Source organism: Clytia hemisphaerica, unplaced genomic scaffold (assembly GCF_902728285.1).
Source record: "Clytia hemisphaerica strain Z4C2 unplaced genomic scaffold, Clytia hemisphaerica genome assembly, whole genome shotgun sequence".
Taxonomy (NCBI): Eukaryota; Metazoa; Cnidaria; class Hydrozoa; order Leptothecata; family Clytiidae; genus Clytia; species Clytia hemisphaerica.
Window position 1 is genome coordinate 348,757 of NW_027103564.1, and position 22,311 is coordinate 371,067.

Genomic DNA, 22,311 nt, shown 5'->3' on the forward strand with positions numbered 1-22,311 from the left:
GTTTTGTGTTTGTCATAATATTGCATTGTGGTTTGAGATCAAAGTATGGCCGGTATTTCATCTGAGTAATTAAATTACCGTTATATGCAATGTAATGCTCACGAATTACCACAAACCCATGACATAGTAATCTGTGTCTGTGTCTGCGTCTATTTTCAATATGGTCAAGGAGCTGGTTTTAAGTTTAACACACATGCCACCCTGTTTTCACCCCGCCCAATAAGTCGAGGTTAGCATTTTTTCTTAATTGGAGTGTGTATACGCGTATTTAAAATCGCATTAAAAAAGTCACGAATTTTCATTACAATTTTCAGTACAAACCTCTGCAAAAATATTCAAGAAATTTTCAAAAAACTGTATCTGTATCTGAAAGATCATGAAAAGTAGATGACGAAAATGGGGCCGTTTTAGAAATGGCGTCAATTAGAGCCTCAAAAATGGTTCGAAAATGGCCCAAAATCCGTCATATTTCATTTCATTTCATTTGTATTTACATATGCATCGTTTAGTATGTTTCAAAGCCTGTCTTCTGAGCCTGGCTTAAAAATACAAATCTTACTGGGAAGCTGATGACGTCACCAAGACATGTGAATTATTCTTGTTAAGGCTAGGGTCCGTTTTGAGCCAATTCTATACCAGACTAAAACTTTCGAATTCGAATTAAAGTATAAAGAGTCAAAATTTAGCATAACTTAAATCGAAATTTGTGATGTTCCTTTGCATACACGTTTTTTTTATAAGAACATCCAAAATTTTTGAAGCCTTCAGATATTCTTAACTTTTCGGGTTTCAAGTCTGAAAATGTTCTTAACATGTTCTAGCTTTTTTTGAGTAATTTTGTTCATTTTCCTAAGAAAACAGGTGTTTTAGAGCCCATTAAGCCTAAAAATGTTCTTAACTTGTTCTTAAGATTTTGGCCACCGAAGTTCCTTATGTTCTTGTATAGTTTGCTCTTATAAAAAAAACGTGTAAAAGTAGAAATCGACCGATGTTTGTATTATCTATGAAATATGAAATAGACTGGTACTTAACCCCTTGGCATTTGATTGATGGGAGTGAATAATAAAATATCATATTTTTATCGTCAAATAAGGATCGAATTCATTTAGTAATGGCGATGTCCTTCTCCTGATTTCTGAAAGTAAACAATCAATACCTCATTCATTGTTAAGGGTTTTTTATACGAAACACCGTTACCAGTTTTCTTATAAAAAAAAATACCATATCTAAGCAAGAAGGATGGCTTACTGATCTAATTTTAGCCACTGCTTTTCGAAAAAATTGACTCTGAACAGGACTGATATTATAAATCTTCCAAAAACTGTTTTATCCTTCCTACCCTAAATTTCCCAAAAGCACAATATCATGTTAGAGGCTACTGGCTCTTCATTGACAAGAATGCTTTGACAGTAAGATTTCATACAGTTTCTAAGGATTGACATAAAAAAAGATTTAATGAAAGTTTGGATAATATTTTGTTTGTTGTTTCATTATGATCGCATTGTGATTTCATAATTCAGTAAATAAATTTTTATTAGAAATAAACTTTGTAAGAATAACAACAAGTCGGATCATTCCTAATTTTCTGGCATGAAATTCTCACCTTGCCCTGACTAAATTGATTCAAAATATTGAAACGCTGTAAAATTCAATAGCCAAACTAAAAAGGAAGGAGGAAAACTTGGCAATTTGGACAAACCCTAAACCTGAATAGAGAGCGATTACTTCCTAAGTTCGTAACAGACTACAGTAATACACGAAAAAATATCATTTCCTAACGAAAAAATCCAGCGATTGACACTATTTGCGTTAGCATGAATGTATGCTTTACAAAATCCGGTGTTTTAGTATAACATTTGAAAGCGTATTGGTTAAAAAGTTGAAGGCGTGTAATTGAGGTATCACATTTCATCATAAGAGGGATTGGCTCGTGACATTTTTCTCGACTGACAGAAAAATCATAATTTTTTGAAGTAGTTGAGCGTAAGAGGTACTTGAGAACCGAAGTAAGGAAACAAACGTGAAATTTATTCAAGTTCACTTGGAGTCAGAAAATTTTTAGGAACTCTGTGTTACGTCCGGGGAAGTAAAAGCGGCGACGAACCTTGAATACTCATATCGATTCAAGATATATCTATTCAACGACAAAAAATCTGGTACACTTTCGTCGGTGTTATAAATTTTGCCAACCAGAGCGCTTTTGTAGATTTTGAACTATTTTTTGGACACAAAACGATATACCATCACCATGCCGAGTGATAAAATTGTTCGACCGCGCGGTTACGGTTTGACCGCACAACTAAAGAAAAAACAGGACGCCAAATTTGATTTTGATTTAGCAGAAGATTGTTTGACTTGGATGAAATTCGTACTCAATGATGGTGACTTTACAGCAGAATCAAGCTCACTACCCGATACCGTAAGTTGCTTACTATAAACTTCAAAGAAACCTCGACAATTTTTTATCCCCTCTCCCCTGTTCTTATTTAAATCTCTGTTCATTTCAAATCTGAACCAAGTTGAGAGAAAGCAAAACACCTATGAATCCTTCTAAAATCAAGCCCAATCATCTTCGCGATGTAACTTCTCTATTATTCATCCCGGGGGGGGGGCAGCCAGGCAAATTGACCGACGGGTATGTGCGGCGGCTAAGGGTCTATTTTTCAAGATAGCAGAAATGCACTGTAAGGGTAGACTTTTTGTTAAATGCACTGTAAGGGTGGAAATTATAGTAAATCAAGGAAAAATTAAGATTTTTTGCCCAAAAAGGGTTGAAAATTTGAAGAAAATGCACTGTAAGGGTATGAATTTGACGGAATTTCGGCGATTTTTTGCTGCACTATAAGGGTGCGATTTTAAAAGCCAATTTTTTCGCCGCACATACCGTCAGTTGGCAAACCCAGTGCCCCCCAGGGTTATTTATCCATTCATTCGAGTTCATTAACATATAAGGATATGATCTAATCTAGCCTATCTGGTAGTACCTTCATTACCTCCTAACTTTTGAAGATTTTGGAGTCCTTTTCAGCTCAGCATTCGGGTCAGTGAGACAGGGTTGCTTATCATGGTTCTATCTATTCCTATTGCTTTGATACGTACAACTCAAAATGAACCTCTTCCGCTCTTTACATTCTAGATCAGTGCTCAATCAGATCTAATGATGCCATTGAAAGACGGTACCATACTCTGCAAAATCATGAACGTTGTCAAGCCTGGAAGCGTTAAGAAAATCAATACAGGCAAAATGGCATTCAAACAAATGGAAAACATCAACAATTTCTTGGAAGGTTGTGAGAGTATTGGATGCAAGAAATTAGATCTCTTCCAAACGGTCGATCTGTACGAAGGACAAAATCTGCCACAGGTAAAAATAATATTTTTCTCCGCAATGTTCTACCCAAGCTACAATCATCTAAATAATATATTAGTACCATACTTAAAAAAGCTTGGAGGAGAACGAAGAATTTTTGGAAAAGAGCTCTTATGCAGGGATTGTAGCATACAATGGTGTCTTTATGTTTGACATGTTGGAAGCATGATTGATTAAATACAATACCAGTCAGAATGACCATTAAAAAGATATTGCAGTGCTAGGATGTATTAATAAAATGTTGGGCATATTTATCTCCTGATTTAATGGGTTTCAGGTTTCTTTATCATCAATATAGATATAACTGATCCATAGAACAATGCTACATAGGCATTACACAAGATTATTATGAAGGACCTCTCTAAGTTGAATAACAAAATTCAAGTACTTTTGAGCTGAGTTGGGGTGGGTGATAATGTACATGACAATAAAACAACATCCGACGCTTACATTGTCTTGTGGTTAAAAATGACGTAAGAATATCTTAAAAATGAGACAAAATATGTGTTGAGGAGGAAGTTTATTATTTTGTTGCTTCTAAATGACAAGTGGAACAGCTGATTCGGAGGGAAGGTGACCTAGGGTAGGGTGGGTGCCCCCTCCCCTCCCTCTAAGAAAGTAAAAAAGATTTCTAGTTTAAAAGGTACTGAATTTCGAATGTGCGACCATATCGGCTTTATCCGTCGTTTTATAATTCAGAAAAAATAATGTTTTCAATGATTCTCTGGTAATTGTCTGTTATAATCATTTCTTATCACTCTATCTCGACATGCAATACTTCATGAATTATGAATGTCTTAATTAATACTTCAATGTCTTAATTAAGCATACAGTTTTTCTACAAGCACCAAGTTAGCCACAAATATCTCATAGTTTATAAAAGTCTTTCACCATGTTAGATTGACAAAGTAGAATTGCCTAAATGTACACTTTTTATAAGGACCAGTAAATTAGGGCCATACAACTGTTCTTATTTTTGACGATTTTCAGGTTAAAATAAACTTACTTGACGACTTTAATGAGCTTTAATTGACTTATAGTCAGCATTTTTATGAATTATGTCCAAAATCTAAGGCTTGTTCTTAATTTGTATTTGAATTTTGAAAAAAAAGTTTCCATAGAATTATTCTAAGGATAAAAAGCGTTGTTGACTTTGTATGGTACAGACATCACATCACAATCGTTTAAAGCTTGTTAAAAATGCATAAAATAGAGAATGGAGAATCGACATATATACCATTTTGATTTTGATCTCAGACAAACAGGAGCGTCTGACAAGCTTATCGTGATAATGCTAAATCTCAGCAGCATTTTGATTATCTAATCTACTTTATATAATCTGCCTGTGTAATAGTCTCCCATGGCTTCATTAGCCATTGCCTATTATTCTCGAGAACCCTATTAAAATTATGCAACCCAGTTGCTGATACGTAACATCCGAATAACGTCCATCTAACATCCAAATAACGTCCATTTGAATATCTAACATTTAGATAACGTCCATCTAACATCCAAATGACGTCCATCTAACAACCAGAAAAAGTTCATCTGATAGCGTTAGACAATCGCTGGGTAACACCTGTGTATCCTATTACAAACAACGAAAAGCTATCAAAGAGTCCCAAACGAATAAGTTTACATAAGTCTACGTCTCAGCCGGCAAAAAAGTTTTATCGTTTTATCGTTCACAAGGTCAAAACAAAGTCATGTCAAATGAAACGTGAAGTTATTTTCCGCTGAAAAGGATGTAAAAAATGATAGATTTCTGTTAACCTCCTCGTAAGAGATTCTAATACATTTTGACCTTATTCATTAACAATTTTGTTAACAGCAGTTTTATAGAAGTTTGCCGAAAAAGGCTATGGAATCCAAGTCCACCATTTCGGATGGTCAGAAAGCTCTCAAAAATTAGTTAAAATTCAGTTAAAAGTTTTTTGTTTTGATTCTTGGTCTGTTCTTTTCTGTATTTCTCACAAGTTTTAACTCTGCTTTTTTTATCCAGGTAATTAATGGTATCTTGGCACTCGGACGTAAAGCACAAGCGATCGGCTACGATGGGCCAGAGCTCGGGCCTACTGAAGCGACCGAAAACAAACGAGAATTCTCTGAAGAGACTCTACGGGCTGGTCAAGGTATCATTGGATTACAGGCTGGTTCAAACAAAGGAGCATCTCAGGCTGGTCAAAACTTTGGAAAGACCAGGTCTATTATGGATTAAATTAGTTGGCAAGAAGTATTCACTTCTGTAATCTAGGGATAAACTATTTTATTACGTAAACTATTCCCACTGCACTAATCCCAAAAACATCACAACGTATTAAAAAAGTTAGGACAAATTTAACGGTTTGGTGTGGTAATAGTGTCTTGGGTACTCCCCACTTGTAATTGTAAAATGTTTTGTTTATATCATGCTATTATTACCTTTTTGAATTTGACATTATTTATAAAACTTTATGTACTAGATTATATATTTAGGTATTAATGCTATGCACCAGCCAAAATTACCCCTAAATGCAAATTTAAGATTTTTGGGATGCTGATCTTGACTATAATGAAATGCCTTTTAGATACTAGCTCTGTAAATAGTTTTAACATGGTTAGCATCCCAGAGATGGTTTACGACATTGTTTCGACGTTCATCTAACGTTGTTTGACCGTCATAAAGCGTTGATTGACGTTTCGTATCAACTGGGATGAAGTTAGATTAGGTAGCCCCATTCTCTTTAAATTCACCAGATTTTTATGAAATAAACAGTTAATTTTTTAGACTATTTTATATACATTATTTTCGATAACGTGTAACAAATTCAGAATACCTCATATTAGATAATTACTTATAAAGCTAAGAAGAGTTACGTTACTATTAAAACTCCTACCCTGCCGCGTACTATCTTTTAAGGAATAAAGAATTCTTGGGAAATGACCTATAGACTATAGGCTATAGTTTTCAAACTAGCTTTCTTGATATGGTATTGAGAAGGAGCCGGTGACAGGGGCATGAAAGAAGCATATTTTTAGGGTTATTTTGAAACTTGAGGTCTGTTTTTTCGGATGCAATGGAGAATCTATATTTTTTGCTGATCTTTATCTAAATTTTCATAACAGACCATAGCATGAGAGTAAAAGAAAAACACTCTTGTGTAATGTTTGATTTTATTGATCAAATGTCTACAAAACCAAAAAAGAAAACATATTTATTTAACATCATTGCAACAAAAATATTTGTCAAGGAGACTATGTAAAGCCCTTTCTTTCAGCAAACTTATGACAAATCTTAAGCAACCTAATACTGCAAGACATTCTTAAGTCACAGTCTAGTCTTAAAAAGATTGAATGTCGCATTTAAAGAACGATGAGGCTGTCAGAGGTTCCTGGAACTAGAACTTATTCGTTCTCATCAAAATATACTTTCAATCAGTGCCATAATATATTGGCACTTTTGGCTAATTTACCATTTTTCGAAAATTGTTCGAGTGCGAGAATGTCAATTTCAGGCCTTCAACTTGATTTCATCGATTATTTCGACCTGGGAAGGATTTATTGGTTTCTAGGTTATATTTCAAGCCCTACTGGACCATTTTTAAACTTTTGGATCCTCAGATCCTAAGGCCATAAGTTTTAAGTCTAACGTTAAAACTGAGAGTTAAAGCTCTACCCTTCGAACCTACTTTAAAGCACTTACAAATCGATTGTGGTTTCAAAACACCCCAGTGAATTTTCCTTTTGTGCCAAGTATTTTGTCACTGATTGTTGATACATGAGTTAGTTTCAAACACTCAGACATACAGATTAACTGTAGGATCATAAGTGTGTCGTTGGTTTCATGAACGTACCAACTCATAGCTGGATTTGAAGGAAGGAAACCTTTCCCGCTTTAAAAATAGAAGTTTGGCAATATTCCTCGACCAAAAATATGTGAACACTAAAATAACGTAACGGTATTGGTTTCCTTAACGTACGGCGAAAACGTTTATTTGTTCCCGTTCTAAACTTCCCCTGTTAAATATTATGACAGTACACAGAAATGTCAAACCACATGGAATACACCTGTGACCTTGTATGTCTTTTTAATGCTAGAATTCTAAAGAGGAAATAAAGTCTGTGTCTGTATTTTCTCACCTTTAGGCTGAAAACTGCCAATTTTAAGATGTAAAAAAGCAAAGGGGCGCCGGAGCTAGTAATCAGAGGCGCTTTTTTGCGCCCCTTGACTTTCGGCATCCCCTTAAAATCGGCCACTGGGAGGGGGGTAGTTGCTCCCTTGTCCCTCCTGTCACCAGGCTACTGTTGAATATAATCTGCAGTGGAGACAAAAAAAGACTGTAACTTTTGTCAGAATTCGAATTAAATAGCAGTTTTAGGCCTCGGTTTTTAGGCCCAGAGTGAAATATCACTAAATAGAAAAAGCCAGCACATACATTTGTAACCACAATCGGTAAACCACATAATGTTACTTATCGTCTTTGTAAGAATTTGGTATACCCGTCTCCTTGCTTTTGCTGAAAACATTTTATATAATAATGACGATACAAGTTTTGTTATCAAAGCCTAAATAAAAAGAGATTAACGTTATTCCAAAGAGCAATAAAAAATGATTTTGACTAATTTTTACTTCCATCCTAAAGTATTCTTACAGCATTCTTAGGTTAGGATCATAATTGAGACTAGATTTAACATTTAGTACATACGTCTCAAAATTCCATGATGGTGATATTCTTAGCATATTCTTAATTTTTTGGCCATTTTCATCGTGGACATTCTTATAAAGTGCATTCTTATAAAAAAAAGCGTGTAACGATTCTTATCTGACCAGATACAGGGTGTCCCGAAAAAAGTATTGAGTTTGAAAAAGACATTGTTACTTTTATTTCATACCAATTTTACGACATAATTATATTAGTCACTACGCTCGATTATTTCTTAGATATGACCTATTCTCAAGGCAATTAGTGTTTTCTTTGTCTTTGATATCTTAATGCGTTATATTTGCTATCATTATTTCTCTAGAGATTTGCTAGATTTGTATTTATTACAGCCTTGCATTGATGAGAATTCACAATCATCAGTGCAAGTTATGGGAAAGAAGAGAAGCATGAGAGCAGATGTTAGAGAGATGACATTTGTTGTTGTTTCTGTACCCAATAAATTTACTGATATTCTAGGACGAAGTCCCCACTTTACAAAGTTTTACTGTGAACTTTTCGACCATCGAAATCAGACAAATTTCATACAAACACTTTGTAACAGCCATTGGGTAGAAAAATTTGTGTGTGTTATCGCTGAAATATGAGAACGGACTCCATTTCACTGGACTGAGCTTCGTCAAAATCGTCAGAAAGTGAAGTCCAGTAGGCATTAATCTTCAACGATCTACAAGTATATAGAGAAACTTGTTATATGGAGCTCATTGTATATCAAAACTGACACTACGGCAATTTAGAGAGATTTCTTTACACCCCTAAATATCACGTGTTATTTAAATTTGTGCTTTATTTTAGTGCTGTATAAAAAACAACAATAAAAATGGCTAACCGACCAAAAGGATTTGGAATGACCGCCGAATTGAATCGAAAAAAGGAAGCCAAATTCGACCCAGACCTGGCAAATGATGCTTTTGAATGGTTGAGATTGGTCTTAATAGATGGTGGTCATGACGATATGGCTGACGTTCTCAAAGTAAGTTCTCTACAGTGTATGCAAAGAAATATTTATATATTACAATATTTTTGCTGTGTCCCGAAAACGGTAAAAAATCATTTCTGACTAAAGAAAGACTAAATTTGGAATTTTTTGTTTAGTTGGTAGACATCCTGCTCCCAAGATGACACAGCCAACTCTCGAATTGTAGGAAGCAATTTACAACGGTTTCCTTTTGACGGGAGCTGCGAATTACAGTAACTCGAATTATAGAGAGATTTAGAAAATAAGTCCTCCGTAACAAGTTTCCCTAATCCGAAAAATCTGTTCCACTTTTTTGTAGGCGTACTGCGTATTTCCAAACTTTACTTATTTCTTTATTTAGCCCCTTGAATTTTTAAAAACACTTCCAATTTATAGCATGTTTCAAGCTCTGGGGATGTTGCACCACCATTGAAAAACGGAAAAATCCTTTGCACGGTCATCAACTGTATCAAACCTGGTACCGTCAGAAAGATCAATGACAGCAAAATGGCATTCAAAGAAATGGAAAATATAAGCAAATTCTTGACTGGTTGTGAGGAATTGGGATGTGACAAAGGAGATCTTTTCCAAACTGTTGATTTGTACGAATCACAAAATCCGAACCAGGTAGGTGACGTTTTTTATAAGAGTAGTTGACCCTGGTAAATAATGAGAATTCTGGAGTATCGGCCAAAATTGTTGAATTTTTTTCACAGACTTTAACTTTAAATTGACAATAAAAAAACACTAATCTTGAATAGGATTTTTATGCGACTCCAAGTATTCGACCAAGATCCAAATTTCGAAAATGTTTTTCTCCGGAGTATTTCAAACAAATAAAATTAGCATTGTTTTTCAATAGGTCATCAACGGCATAGTCGCTCTGGGTCGCAAATCCCAAACTATTGGCTACGACGGGCCATGTCTAGGTCCCCAAGAGTCAACAGAAAACAAGCGAGAATTCAGTGAGGAACAACTAAAAGCCGGAAAAAACGTCATTGGACTTCAAATGGGATCCAACAAAGGTGCATCACAAGCTGGACAGAACTTCGGAAAAACCCGTGCTATCATTGATTAAATTTTCATGTATATTTTCTTCAATTTTGGGTTAACTCAGGTCCAATTCAAAATTTAATTATTGTGACCTTTTTTGTTTTAATATTAATGTGTTTTAAAAGTAGATAAAATAATAACCAAAAAAATGTTAATAGGTATTTATGAGCGGAAAGAACCAAAGAATTGCATCAATTTGACATGAAAGTAGAAGTTCTTATCTGAATTTTCAGCCCCACTGGAAGATTTGACCAGAATTTTGTGCTCAATGGGAAATATACCTTACGATTTCAGTCCAACTGAAAAATAAAATTTGATTTCACCCCCTTTTAAAATTCAATGTTAATAATTGCACTTCAAGACCATCCCCACTCGATATTTTAAATTTGGAACAATAGAATTTGAATCTCTATTGGAATTTCGATAGAATTTTTTGTTCCCGCCGTGGGAAAAAGTTCCAACGGGACTGTGAGACAGGGGTGTTATTTGAGACGACTCAAAATATTATGTAAGTCTTGGAAGTAAGTCTCGCGTTCTTATAAAAATATTCTTTTTGAACCCTCACATACCCAATGATTTAGGGAAAAGGAAAGAGTAACATCTGCTTGCATCGATTTTGAATATCATGTTCTCATAAAAATTTTGCATGATTGTTTGAATATATCAAATATTTTTCACGTTTTTTTATAAGAGCGTAAGGTTTCGAAGTCTAAAATATTAAGAACAAGTTAGGAACATTATAAGGCTTTATGGACTCTTAAACAACCAATTTCATAGAAAAAGTATACTAAAATGAAATTTTGGACGTTCTCATAAAAAATACATTGCGATAGAGAAGGTCAGGTGAGAGCAGCCTAATCCTATAATAGCTCTGCTTATTACTAGAGGTCAGAATCTTATTGGCTTATCCCTGCAGCTGATCAAACGTTAATTAGTAGCAGGGAATAACCGGAAAGAGTGTAAACATCTGTTATGCTGTTTCTGGAATGGATTCTGTAATTTTCATGACCCTAGAATTTGCCTAGATGTGCTATCATGATAAGGCTGCATCTTTTAACATCGATGACATAGTATTATTGTTTTTTTATAAGAACATCCAAAAATATTGAAGCCTTCGGATGTTCTTAACTTTTTGAGTTTTAAGCCTAAAAATGTTCTTAATATGTTCTTATTTTCACCATTTTGTGAGCATTTTTGTCCATTTTCTTAAGAAATTGGCCATTTTAGAGTCCTCAAAGCATTAAAATGTTCTTAACTTTTTCTGAACATTTTGGCCATCGTACTAGCCTTGTGTTCTTATGTGGTTTGTTCTTATAAAAAAACGTGCAAATTACCCCTCTATCTAACTAAATAGTTTCTTTATATAGATTCTCCAACTCTGTGTAGGTAGCCAAGACAAGAGATAGAGGGGTAATTTGCACGTTTTTTTATAAGAACGAACTATATAAGAACTTAAGGCTTCGATGGCCAAAATGTTAAGAACAAGTTAAGAACATTTTAAGGCTTCGTGGACTCTAAAGCACCCAATTTCTTAGGAATATGGACAAAAATACCCAAAAAATGGCGAAAATAAGAACATGCTTAGAACATTTTTAGGCTTAAAACTATAAAAGTTAAGAAAATCCGAAGGTTTCAAAAATTTTGGACATTCTTATGAAAAAAAAACGTGTATGTAGACTGTGGACATTTAATCAGGCTTAATTTGCTGTTATTCCACATGGATTGCCTTCTCAATCAAAAAGGCAGAAATTACTAATCAAATAAGCTTATTTGAATGATTTCAATCGTAAGAGTATTAAGGATTTTTTTGATTAACTGCTTTTATACCATAAAGGGAATTTGTCGGATTGCATCAATAAAAAACACTGCGTCGGAGTGTTGCTAATGAGCAATTAAGGTACTGATTAAGCAGAAATCACCCTCCTACACGGTTGTCAAAATCATGGAACAAAGCAGTCTGAATCCACGCCAATGAGTCTAATTGTTTTTCTTTTGTTTGAACATTGCCAATCCTTCTTAATAACCTCGGATCTTTTGTTTTGAAAATGACACTAAATTAACTTTTGAATTTTCAATACAATCTCTACAATTATAATTGGTACGGTGTTTGTGTTATCTTGTATGTTGAGTAGAGAAATTTGACATTGGAGCTTTTTACTTTTAGGTTCACCTTGAAGCTTTTTTTACGTTTTGGTAACGAAAGGGCGTATGGGAAAGTCAAGAAACTATTGACAACAAAGATTCACACCAGATGTAAATAGAAACACAAGGCTTGAATTTTTTAATGAAGTTTTGACAATTTATTTGATTGAACGAGTATTGCTTTGCACTGATTAAAGTTACTTGTTTTGATATCAAAAGGGAGAAAGGTGTTTCAGTTCTCATGATAATTCAGTCTTTTCCCAATTGAGGTATTCTGTTGGCAACCTCGTTTTGACGAAAAATTTGGGCCCTTAAAAAAAACACTAATTAAGAATAACACTCACATGTATCAAATCAAGGAGCAAGTCCGAAAGATTTTAGCTAATCCGAATCTTTTTCGATGTCTAAAAGCTGGCTTTTTGAGACAAACAGACAGAAATTTCTAGCTTAGTTAAAGTTAAGACTTTTCAGAATACACTCTCAAGTTGTAGGCCATGGTCAATGGATTGGTAAAAGCTTTTCAAATAAAAGAAGAAATGTTTCAAAATGTCCTTAACAAAGCTTTTGCAATTTTATTTGATCGATTTGAGGACGCTGAACCTAAATCTGAATGTTAGCAAGCTTGGATAACAACAGTTCTTGCGTGTTTTGCATTTTTTAAACGCTTTTGTGAATGAAATGAGAAATTTCCCCATAATCCGACACGTTTTACCACAAAACCATCTATACCTTTTGAGCAAGGAATATTGCAAAAACGTTGTGTTAAATTTTATGGATTTTAAGGCCTTGCAGTTTTTCCTGGAAAGCAGAAAAATGTGGTTTTTAATGTGGGCAACATCTAGATTTGGATTGAGCAAATTGACCAAAATCAATTGCAAGAAAAAAAGATGTTTTGGGACCAGGACGATTTTATCGATTTTGAATCGATACTGGGCCTCCTTAAGCTAACAAACATTCCCAAGGGGTAATCCAAGAAATCACAGGCTTTAAAGAAAATTTTCGGATTTCCTGAGAGTTTTATTTAAGGCGCTTTTCGAAACTAACGGAGTTAGATGACCAAGTATGATAGATTTTTGGCAGTTTTGGACTTGTTGAGATAACTATTTTTTCCTCTTTTCTTTTATCCCCAATAAATTGGTATAAGATAAAGAGACTATGTATTTAAACTAATAGCTATTTTATTTACAGTTTCCTGTATTATATTTACGAGTGGAATATTATCAAGTAGAATGAAGTGCAATGAAAATGGAAAAATAACTGAAGTACAAAAAAACATATAGTCACCATTTTCACAGGAGTGATTCCTTTTATCTAAATATTCATTCGATCGAAAGTTTCTCAGACTTTAGTCGGTCCCTCATGTTCAAAAATGTTCAAAAACCTTTCCAAGCCTTCCGAGGAAGTTTGCGCATTATTTGCTACTTTGCAAGGTTGGTTTTTGTTGGTTTGCATATTCTCAAGAATATTCTGATCGATAAAAGTTCGTACATTCCCTGTGTATATGCAACAGATTCGCATAACTTCAACTTCAATAAGGTCTCATACTTAAAAGGTCCGCAAAGCAGACCTGAAGGTAAAGGCGAGCTAACGGTTGAAACTGCACACTTTTTTTGCCAACAATATTTACTACTGATGGCCCAAAAATTAAGAGTAACTAATTTTTCGGAAAAGTGAAGAATATAGACGATGATAAAGTAAGGGAGTTGCCAAGGCAACCAAAACAAGCGTCGTGGTAAAAATAAAGAATCTGAACTTACAAGTATGATGACACAGTGGGATAGCCAGACCATAGTCAGCAAAACTTGTTACACTGAAATCTTATTAGAACTATGTTGTCAATCGTTGTCAACTTTGTGTTTGCTATGTTGATTTCGATTTAATGGTTTACGCATCAACCTAAAAAAAAATACAGTTGTGGTATATGACTCTTTATTTTGCATCAGCAAATTGTGAGCATGCTAATAGGCTAGTCTTCCAGCACATCGGTTACTCTTCTCATGAACTGAGGGCCGTTTTTTGATGATTAGGGTACAAGACTAGCATATACTCTGATCACATGTTGGCGCTGGCATTAGCACTTTTTTCAAATCGTTTTTGAGAAATCTCGATAATTTTTCTGTGTGGCCCTGAAAAAATACTATGACAAAAATTGTCATAACCTTAAAAAGTGTCCGTTGAAAAAAAATTATTCTATTTTTCAGACTAAAATAACAGTAAAAATGGCAAACCGACCAAAAGGATTTGGAATGACCGCTGAATTGAATCGAAAAAAGGAAGCCAAATTCGATCCAGACCTCGCAACTGATTGTTTCCAATGGCTAAAAGAGGTTTTAAATGATGGCGGTAAAGCAGATTTAGCTGCATCCTTACCCTCGGTATGTACACTTGGCATGAGGGCGGAGCCTTGTAATAAAATTTTAGCCAAAAAATGCTAGAAAAGAATCTTCAACCTCTGCAGACATGAAATACTTAGACCATGAGATTCGCGCCATATTTCTGACAGCGGGGTTGTCTTTTGAGCGATATTTTTCGGCAAAAATTTCAAGTTAACGATAAAATTTGAGAGGGACCCACTCTTTTGAGCGTTTAAAGTAACATCAAAAATGGTCATACATTTAATGAGTTAGTTTTGTTTGTTTTAAAGGTAATTGGGAAATCAGCCGATGTTATTTCGCCATTGAAAAACGGAAAAATCCTTTGCGAAGTTATCAATGTTATAAAACCAGGAAGTGTGAAAAAGATCAACGAGAACAAAATGACCTTCAAAGAAATGGAAAATATTGGTAACTTTTTGGCTGCTTGCGAAAAAATCGGTTGTGTCAAAAACGACCTTTTCCAAACTGTTGATTTGTATGAAGGACAAAATATTAACCAGGTACGTTTTTAATTATAAGAACACAAAACTTCGAGGCTTAAAATTTAAGAACATTATAAGAACATATTTTTTAAGGCTTTGCAGACTCTTAAAACACAAAATTTCTTAAGAAATTAGGCTGAAATACTCACAAAAAGTCAAAAATAAAAGAACACTTCAAGAACTCTTGTTTAAACTGTAAAACCCAAAAAGTTAAAAGCATACAAATATGTAATTTAAAATATTTTGGCATTCTTATAAAAAAACAATTAGTCCGAGTTGGAGAAAAATTCGAACAGTAGAAGTTCAATTTAGCGAGGGTTTATCACTTTCGAAGAAAAATTTTTGCTAATTCAGCACATTACATTACCTTGGTTAAATCAATTTTAGGTTATCAACGGAATCGTATCATTGGGTCGCAAAGCCCAGACCATCGGCTACAACGGGCCATGTCTCGGCCCCACAGAGTCAACAGAAAACAAACGAGAATTTACTGATGAGCAACTTAAAGCCGGAGAGGGCATCATTGGACTTCAAATGGGCTCCAACAAAGGTGCATCACAAGCTGGACAGAACTTCGGAAAAACCCGTGCTATTATTGATTAAATAATCACAAACTATATCCAAAATTATATAGTCAATACTACGCAAATATTTTTTTATTCGCCAACTTTATTATTTCTCTTTATGCACCTTAAGTAATCAAGAAAAATTTTGTTAATAATATGTATTTTACGGAATGGACCAAAGAATTGCAATAAATTTTGAATTTCTACCGATTTTAAAGTTTTTTTTCCAATTAACAAGAGGTTATTATCATTTGTTGTAAAACTTCGTTTAAGATTCCAGAAATCAAACTATTTAATTTAAGCCAAAATCAAACCATTTTAGACATTTCAAAGATTAAAGGTTTCAGTATCCTTTCGGTGAAAAAAATTGTACCCTGGCCCAAAACAACCAACACTTTTGAAAAATAAAGATTGCACATCCAGGTAAAGTACCAAGTATTTATAGTTCCATTGTATTTTTCGTTATAACCTTTCAAGGAATCAAACGTGCGCAACGCACTGGGCTCAACTTCAGTATTTTTCCAACTAACTCAAAGGCCCGATTGAAGATGCTCAAATAATAGGGTGGAAGAACTGAAACCTTAAAAATAACAGGCTTTCAGACTTTCAGACAGACTTTCAACTGCCAAAATGTTCTCTAATTCAAAGTTTTAGCCTCGTTTTGGCGAAAAACTCGTTCCCAGGCCCCAAAAATCTAAATTTTCAAAAAATGAAAAAAATCGCCAAGGAACAAGTGTGCAAAATTTCAGCCAAATCCGACAATTTTTGAAGTCTCGAGGCCGCCCTAAAGTTTTTGTGACAGACAGACAGACAGATAGACAGACACAGAAGATTCTAGCTCAACTGAAGTTGAGAAGAAGGTGATTCCTTCATGTTCTAAATTGACAAAAACAATAAAACTATAATTTTTTCACTTTATTTTGGTTCCTTTGCTTGATTTGAAATGCCATAAAAGGAGATTCCTTCGCTCAAACAAATTGGCATTTCAAATGCCAACACGCTGGCATTAATAGTGCGGCGCAATTGAACTCAAATGAATACTGCAAGCAGTAATTACGTGTCCGCTAATTAGAGGTTCCGTTGTAACCACTCTTCAACAGGCGAAAATAAAATATATGTGATCACGTGATTTTTTTTGATTGAATAAAAAATTGACGTCACTAAAATACAAAAAATGATATCAAATAAAAAGAAAAAATATTTGACGTCAATTAGAAAGGAAAAAACATTAGAAAAATAATTTGAAAATTTTGTTCTTCATTCGGGAATCCAGATTTGAGTAAAGTGTTCGTAGAGAATTTTTACTCGAATCTTGTATCATTATATTGTTATCATGAGTGATATAATGGCTAATATGGATATTCATACATTGACAGATGATCAGCAAACGATCTTGCAATTGCAAGATACCATTTATTTTCTGGAAGGAAAACTTTCAGAAAAAGATAAAGAAATTATTCGTCTAAATATCGACCTTCGTCGCACGATGGACGTAAGTTAAACATTCTTATCTCGGCATTGTTTAAACATCTTTTTACACATTTTTTGTATTTTAAATGAAGACAGTAGAGTCACCATACCATAACACCACGCACGAGGAACACTCATGGAATTTAGCTATGAAAATTCCACTTATAGGCCTGTGGTATACTAGTGGTCATTGACTTTGTTGCTGCACAGGCGACTGAGGTTCGATTCCCACTCGCAGCAGTTCACATGGCAAGTGAACGAACCTTCACCCTGGTAACTATGCCATGCGAGGGGAATCAGGTAGTCAGTTCAAGGTGCTGCCAGGGCGCTCATTGAAAGCGCCTATTCTATAGTTGCGAAAAAGGGCCTAAGAGCCTCCTGCAACTCAACCAAATAGAAATAGAAAAGGTTTGTAACCTGCCAAGTTAAAATTAAAATTCCGCTAACCAGCCACCTTAATTCAATTTAATTCAATTTTAATTAAACACAAATTGATGAAAATAAGAACATTTGAAGAGCATTTGTAGATGCTTAAAACTCAAAAAGTTATAAGAACATTCGAAGTCATCGATAATTTGAACATTCTTATACGAAAACGTGCACATTGGTGGGTTCATTTCTCATATTCTTATTCATATACATCTTTACAACTTCTATTTAGGAGCGTCAGCTATGCCTCCAGTTCGAAAATTCTGCTCTCAAGAGGAAGGCAGCTGGGCATAACAAAACCGTCCTCCCTTTGAGGAAAGAAAACAATGAACTGCGGGCGGAAAATGAGTCTCTCACAAGCACCATTATCGAACACATGGAGAGAGAAGCAAAACGAGGGAAAGGTAAAGATGCAGCTTCGCAAACTATCGAGCTGCAACCTAACACAACCTCCAGCGGTTGTCAAACTATTGATCTGCAACCTCAAACAACTTCCAGCGGTTGTCAAACAAACATGCAACCTAAAACAACCTCCAGCGGTTGTCAAACAATCCAGCTGCGAGCCAAAACAACCTCCAGTGGTTGTCAAGCAAACATACAACCTAAAACAACCTCCAGCGGTTGTCAAACAATCCAGCTGCGAGCCAAAACAACCTCCAGTGGTTGTCAAACAACCATGCAGCCTAAAACAACCTCCAGCGGTTGTCAAACAAACATGCAACCTAAAACAACCTCCAGTGGTTGTCAAGCAATCCAGCTGCGAGCCAAAACAACCTCCAGTGGTTGTCAAACAATCCAGCTGCGAGCCAAAACAACCTCCAGCGGTTGTCAAACAACCAAGCTGCAACCTAAAACAACCTCCAGTGGTTTTCAAACAAACATGCAACCTAAAACAACTTCCAGTGGTTGTCAAACAATCAAGCTGCAACCTAAAACAACCTCCAGTGGTTGTCAAACTATGAAAACGCAGCCTAAAACAACCTCCAGCGGTTGTCAAACAATCCAGCTGCGAGCCAAAACAACCTCCAGTGGTTGTCAAACAAACATGCAACCTAAAACAACCTCCAGTGGTTGTCAAACTATGAAAACGCAGCCTAAAACAACCTCCAGTGGTTGTCAAACTATGAAAACGCAACCTAAAACAACCTCCAGCGGTTGTCAAACGATCAAGCAGCAACCTAAAACAATCTCCAGCGGTTGTCAAACAAACATGCAACCTAAAACAACCTCCAGCGGTTGCCAAGCAAATGTACATTGGTACATCGAAGATAAGAACCCATTGAATGTTGGTGGCTTTGGTTTACCTAAGGTATTTCTGATTTCCAACATAAAATTGTCTAGAGACTACCTATAACGGGGGGGGGGCTATTACTGTGCTTTCTGATAATTTCTGATGATGCCTCAGTTGGGGTAGCTTTGCTTTTTCCGACACCAAAGGAATTAAAGGTTCCACTTCCAAAATACCGAAAGGATTTGGTAAGATTAAATTTCGAACAAAAATATTCACAAAATACATTCAAATCAATCCCTCTTCAAACAAATCATATTTTCAACTCAAATTGGAATTGAGGAGAGCTAATCTAATAGGTTGATTTTCTTACTTTTAGGATCTCAAAAAGCGATCACCAAAAACCAAGGACCAAAAGCCAAACAAGAACCGTGCTTTTGGCGGCCCAAGGAAGGGCAGAAAAGCTGCTTTCAAACCATCACAAGCAGCCACAACAAACAAAGGTGGCTTCGGACTTCCTACAGTAAGTATTTTTGTTTCAGCTTGTTGACAAGGTTATTTGGTAGCCTAAGTTAGTAAGTCTGCGAAAGCATTCGGAGGTGACTATCTACCAGAGGGTAGTGGGAGGGCGCCACTCTTTCTCCTCGGATTAATCCGCTTCACCATGATCCTTCTCTTAATTGCTGAGCATCAAGCAGGGAGGCATCGAGTATCATTTTGGTAATCTTTGGTATGACCCGACTGGTTGAGCCCACAACCTTGCGCACCGAAGCCTGATGCTCTATCACTGCACTACGGTCGACAGCTATGCTAACGTAGACTTATAATTATCTCTTTGAAACAAAAAATAGGGTCTGTAAAACATGAATTTAACTTCTTTCATCTAGATTATATAATTGATGAAGTAAACACCTTTTCAACTTTCTTTTGAGAAGAAATTCATAGTCAATGGCAGTTACGCAGTGCTGACGAGCCACAATAAGGACGAAAAAACATTGTCATCCATATTCTTCTTAATGAGAAGCTAAAGGGTTAGAAGAAAAGTTTTTATCGACTCTTGATATGCGTGGGTCACCCGAAAAAGCCGGAACTGGGCCGCTTTCTGTTACTAAAGATAGAAACTCATTAGTCAACACTCGGCTTTTTTCGGGTGTTACCGCTAGAAAATACGACATCATCTTGACGTGCGCATATCAAAGATTGTTTAAAAGATAATTTTATGAAATAAACAATCATCTTTATTTTTCATTTTATTTAGGAAATGCGCAAGCGCATGTAGACAGGACGTTCAAGCCAAGGGGTAGATGGAGCTCCGTAGCCCGGGAGGGCAGTCCGTCTAGGAGAGGCTGAAGTCCAAAATGAAACGCAAGGGCGGATGAAGCTCTTTATAGTCGTGGTGAAGACAACTCATCTAGGAGAGGGAGAACTCTGAATTCAAACCGTGCAAATGCAATAGGCTATACGAAAAGCAGCCAACATAATAACAAATTAAAGTTATCTAAGTCGGTACTATGACATCTCAGCTACCAAACATACGGTGAAAAAATCTGGATTGTAAACATGAAATAAAATGAATGAATTATAACATCTTGAAAGAAAAATTCTCAAGTTTGTTTCTGTTTTTAGTATACACCTTTTCGACCGTAGTCGCGCGATCAGGCGCGTGCCACTTTATTATTTAATTTACCACCCTAAACACCCTTTTTTACGCTTTTTTCTATTGTCTTTACTTTAGGCGCAAAAAAAAGACTGGGACGGTTTTAGGGTGGCAAAACGGATACAAAAAAATGCCCGCGCGGCAATTGGCGGCTACAGTCGAAAAGCTGTATTACAAACTGAGCTTGTTTAAAGAAATTTCAGATTTCCCGAGGATATTTTATTAAAATATCATTGAGAATTTTCCAGCCAGTTTATCTTAAGGATCTAAGTTCTGATTCAAAAGCTGAATTCCCTCTACCTGAGAAACTTAGCTCAAATTTAAAGGGTTAACTTTCTTGTCTCGATGTACGTACGGCAGCAAATTGACTGAAAGTTGCCAACTCACATCGATGATTTAAACAAGCTGATTGGACGAACTTGATGAAGACCGTCGAAAAGGATAGAGGGGGATAGAAGAATAAAAAGTCAATCTAAAGATATTAGTCGAAAACTGCTTTTGAGAAACCAATTTGAATCTGAAATTGAAATTTGAATCACCTGAAATTCGACAACGAATCCCTTCAAAATTTTGATATAAAGTATATTTTAAGATTTTGTAGGGAAATCATTTTTTGCTATTGGTGCATTTAAAATACATTCTACACTCCCTAGGTTCTCTGGATTTGGAAGAAGTTTGACACTACGCATTTTGATGAAAATGTAAGATGGCGTATTGGCGGTCGCCTACACTAAAGGTCTAAAGCATAGGATCAAGCAAGCGTAAACGCGCCCACTTACGTCATTTGAAACTCCATACATCCATATGAAATTAAATCGCCTTCAAGAAAACTTGACTGGGCAGTCTAAAAAGAATAAACAAAGAACATCGACCCGATGATTTCTGATGCCACTAAGTCCAGTGTTCCCCTATATAATTATTTTTCCGGTAAAATTCTTGTATTGATAGTTACAACCACAGATCTGTAAAGCCCGAAGGGCTAGATTTGCGACTTTTATCGAAAAGTGAAGCCTAGGTTTGGAAGGATTTCCTATCAAAGTCACGTGACTAAAATGTGCAATTTCACCGGTTTGAGAGATGTGAAATAGCGTTTGCCGCCTACTTTTTTTGATCTCGCGCTCCGAAAACAATTAAAATGCTAGATCCTATCCATCGGCACGAAATTTAAAAAGTCAAATTTTTGCTTCACTTTTTTTTGCTGGAGAAAGCTTAAAGTTGCCTATCTAGCCCTTCGGGCTTTACAGATATCTGTGGTTACAGCCCCTGTTTTTTCACTTCATCGAGTTACCTTGACGAGACTGAACCTTTCGATGCAAGAACTATGCAGCAAAAAAACAATGGTTTAGCTAAAATCAGAAGGAATCAGGGTACTTCTGTAAGAAAGTCTCTACCCCCAAAGGATGCACGCAAAACAAACATTTACAGACTTAAAGTAATTGGACTTAAGGGCTCTGACCATAGTGAATTTTTCATAATTGCCGTGTTTAAAATGTGTTTTCTGACTGATGTAATCAACAAAACTATGGCATGTTATACATTTTCTGTTAGACAAACTATTCCTGAATCTGAAAATTCAAAAATTGCATTGAAAAAATTTGAAGAAGAAGAAAAGTAAGACTTTTGCGAGGAAGAGTAATTTTTTTTTTTTTCTTTATTGAAACAAAGACACGTGTACACTACGAACATATATTACAAAACATTACTTAAACAAAAAATATAGTCCCTCCCCCCGCTAGGAACTAACGTTATATCGCCAGAGGTACTAGACTATGTAAAAAATAAATAAATAAGTAAATAAAGAGAGAAAAAAAAAATCTTGGAGAAGGAAGCTACAGTTGTTAGGTAAAAGCCTAAAATAAAGCACCGCTAAACCTTCCAGTT

At 35.5% G+C, this 22,311-nt stretch overlaps 3 protein-coding genes and 1 long non-coding RNA gene across 4 annotated transcripts; all 4 read left to right on the forward strand.

Moving 5' to 3' along the window:
• The first annotated feature begins 387 nt into the window (after positions 1-387).
• Positions 388-6,219, forward strand: LOC136800896 (myophilin-like). Its single transcript, XM_067057507.1, has 3 exons — positions 388-2,419; positions 3,137-3,364; positions 5,373-6,219. The coding sequence occupies exons 1-3, from the start codon at positions 2,249-2,251 to the stop codon at positions 5,586-5,588; spliced, it is 615 nt and encodes a 204-aa protein (XP_066913608.1). The 5' UTR covers positions 388-2,248; the 3' UTR covers positions 5,589-6,219.
• Positions 6,220-8,858: 2,639 nt separating this feature from the next.
• LOC136800898 (myophilin-like) lies at positions 8,859-10,281 on the forward strand. Its single transcript, XM_067057508.1, has 3 exons — positions 8,859-9,043; positions 9,425-9,655; positions 9,891-10,281. Exons 1-3 carry the CDS (start codon positions 8,891-8,893, stop codon positions 10,104-10,106), a joined length of 600 nt encoding a protein of 199 aa, XP_066913609.1. The 5' UTR covers positions 8,859-8,890; the 3' UTR covers positions 10,107-10,281.
• A 4,121-nt stretch (positions 10,282-14,402) lies between these two features.
• On the forward strand, positions 14,403-15,846 carry LOC136800899 (myophilin-like). The gene is made up of 3 exons (XM_067057509.1): positions 14,403-14,598; positions 14,868-15,098; positions 15,468-15,846. The coding sequence occupies exons 1-3, from the start codon at positions 14,443-14,445 to the stop codon at positions 15,681-15,683; spliced, it is 603 nt and encodes a 200-aa protein (XP_066913610.1). The 5' UTR covers positions 14,403-14,442; the 3' UTR covers positions 15,684-15,846.
• A 2,917-nt stretch (positions 15,847-18,763) lies between these two features.
• LOC136800861 (uncharacterized) lies at positions 18,764-20,312 on the forward strand. Its single transcript, XR_010845760.1, has 3 exons — positions 18,764-18,854; positions 19,153-19,296; positions 20,032-20,312. It is a non-coding gene; the product is annotated as an uncharacterized lncRNA (long non-coding RNA).
• Positions 20,313-22,311: the final 1,999 nt, after the last annotated feature.

Coding starts and splice junctions, on each gene's coding strand:
- LOC136800898 (XM_067057508.1), top strand. CDS start 8,891: ATGGCTAACCGACCAAAAGGATTTGGAATGACCGCCGAATTGAATCGA. Junction 9,044..9,424: donor ATATGGCTGACGTTCTCAAA/GTAAGTTCTCTA, acceptor TCCAATTTATAG/CATGTTTCAAGCTCTGGGGA. Junction 9,656..9,890: donor AATCACAAAATCCGAACCAG/GTAGGTGACGTT, acceptor GTTTTTCAATAG/GTCATCAACGGCATAGTCGC.
- LOC136800899 (XM_067057509.1), top strand. CDS start 14,443: ATGGCAAACCGACCAAAAGGATTTGGAATGACCGCTGAATTGAATCGA. Junction 14,599..14,867: donor TAGCTGCATCCTTACCCTCG/GTATGTACACTT, acceptor TTTGTTTTAAAG/GTAATTGGGAAATCAGCCGA. Junction 15,099..15,467: donor AAGGACAAAATATTAACCAG/GTACGTTTTTAA, acceptor AATCAATTTTAG/GTTATCAACGGAATCGTATC.
- LOC136800896 (XM_067057507.1), top strand. CDS start 2,249: ATGCCGAGTGATAAAATTGTTCGACCGCGCGGTTACGGTTTGACCGCA. Junction 2,420..3,136: donor CAAGCTCACTACCCGATACC/GTAAGTTGCTTA, acceptor TTTACATTCTAG/ATCAGTGCTCAATCAGATCT. Junction 3,365..5,372: donor AAGGACAAAATCTGCCACAG/GTAAAAATAATA, acceptor TTTTTTATCCAG/GTAATTAATGGTATCTTGGC.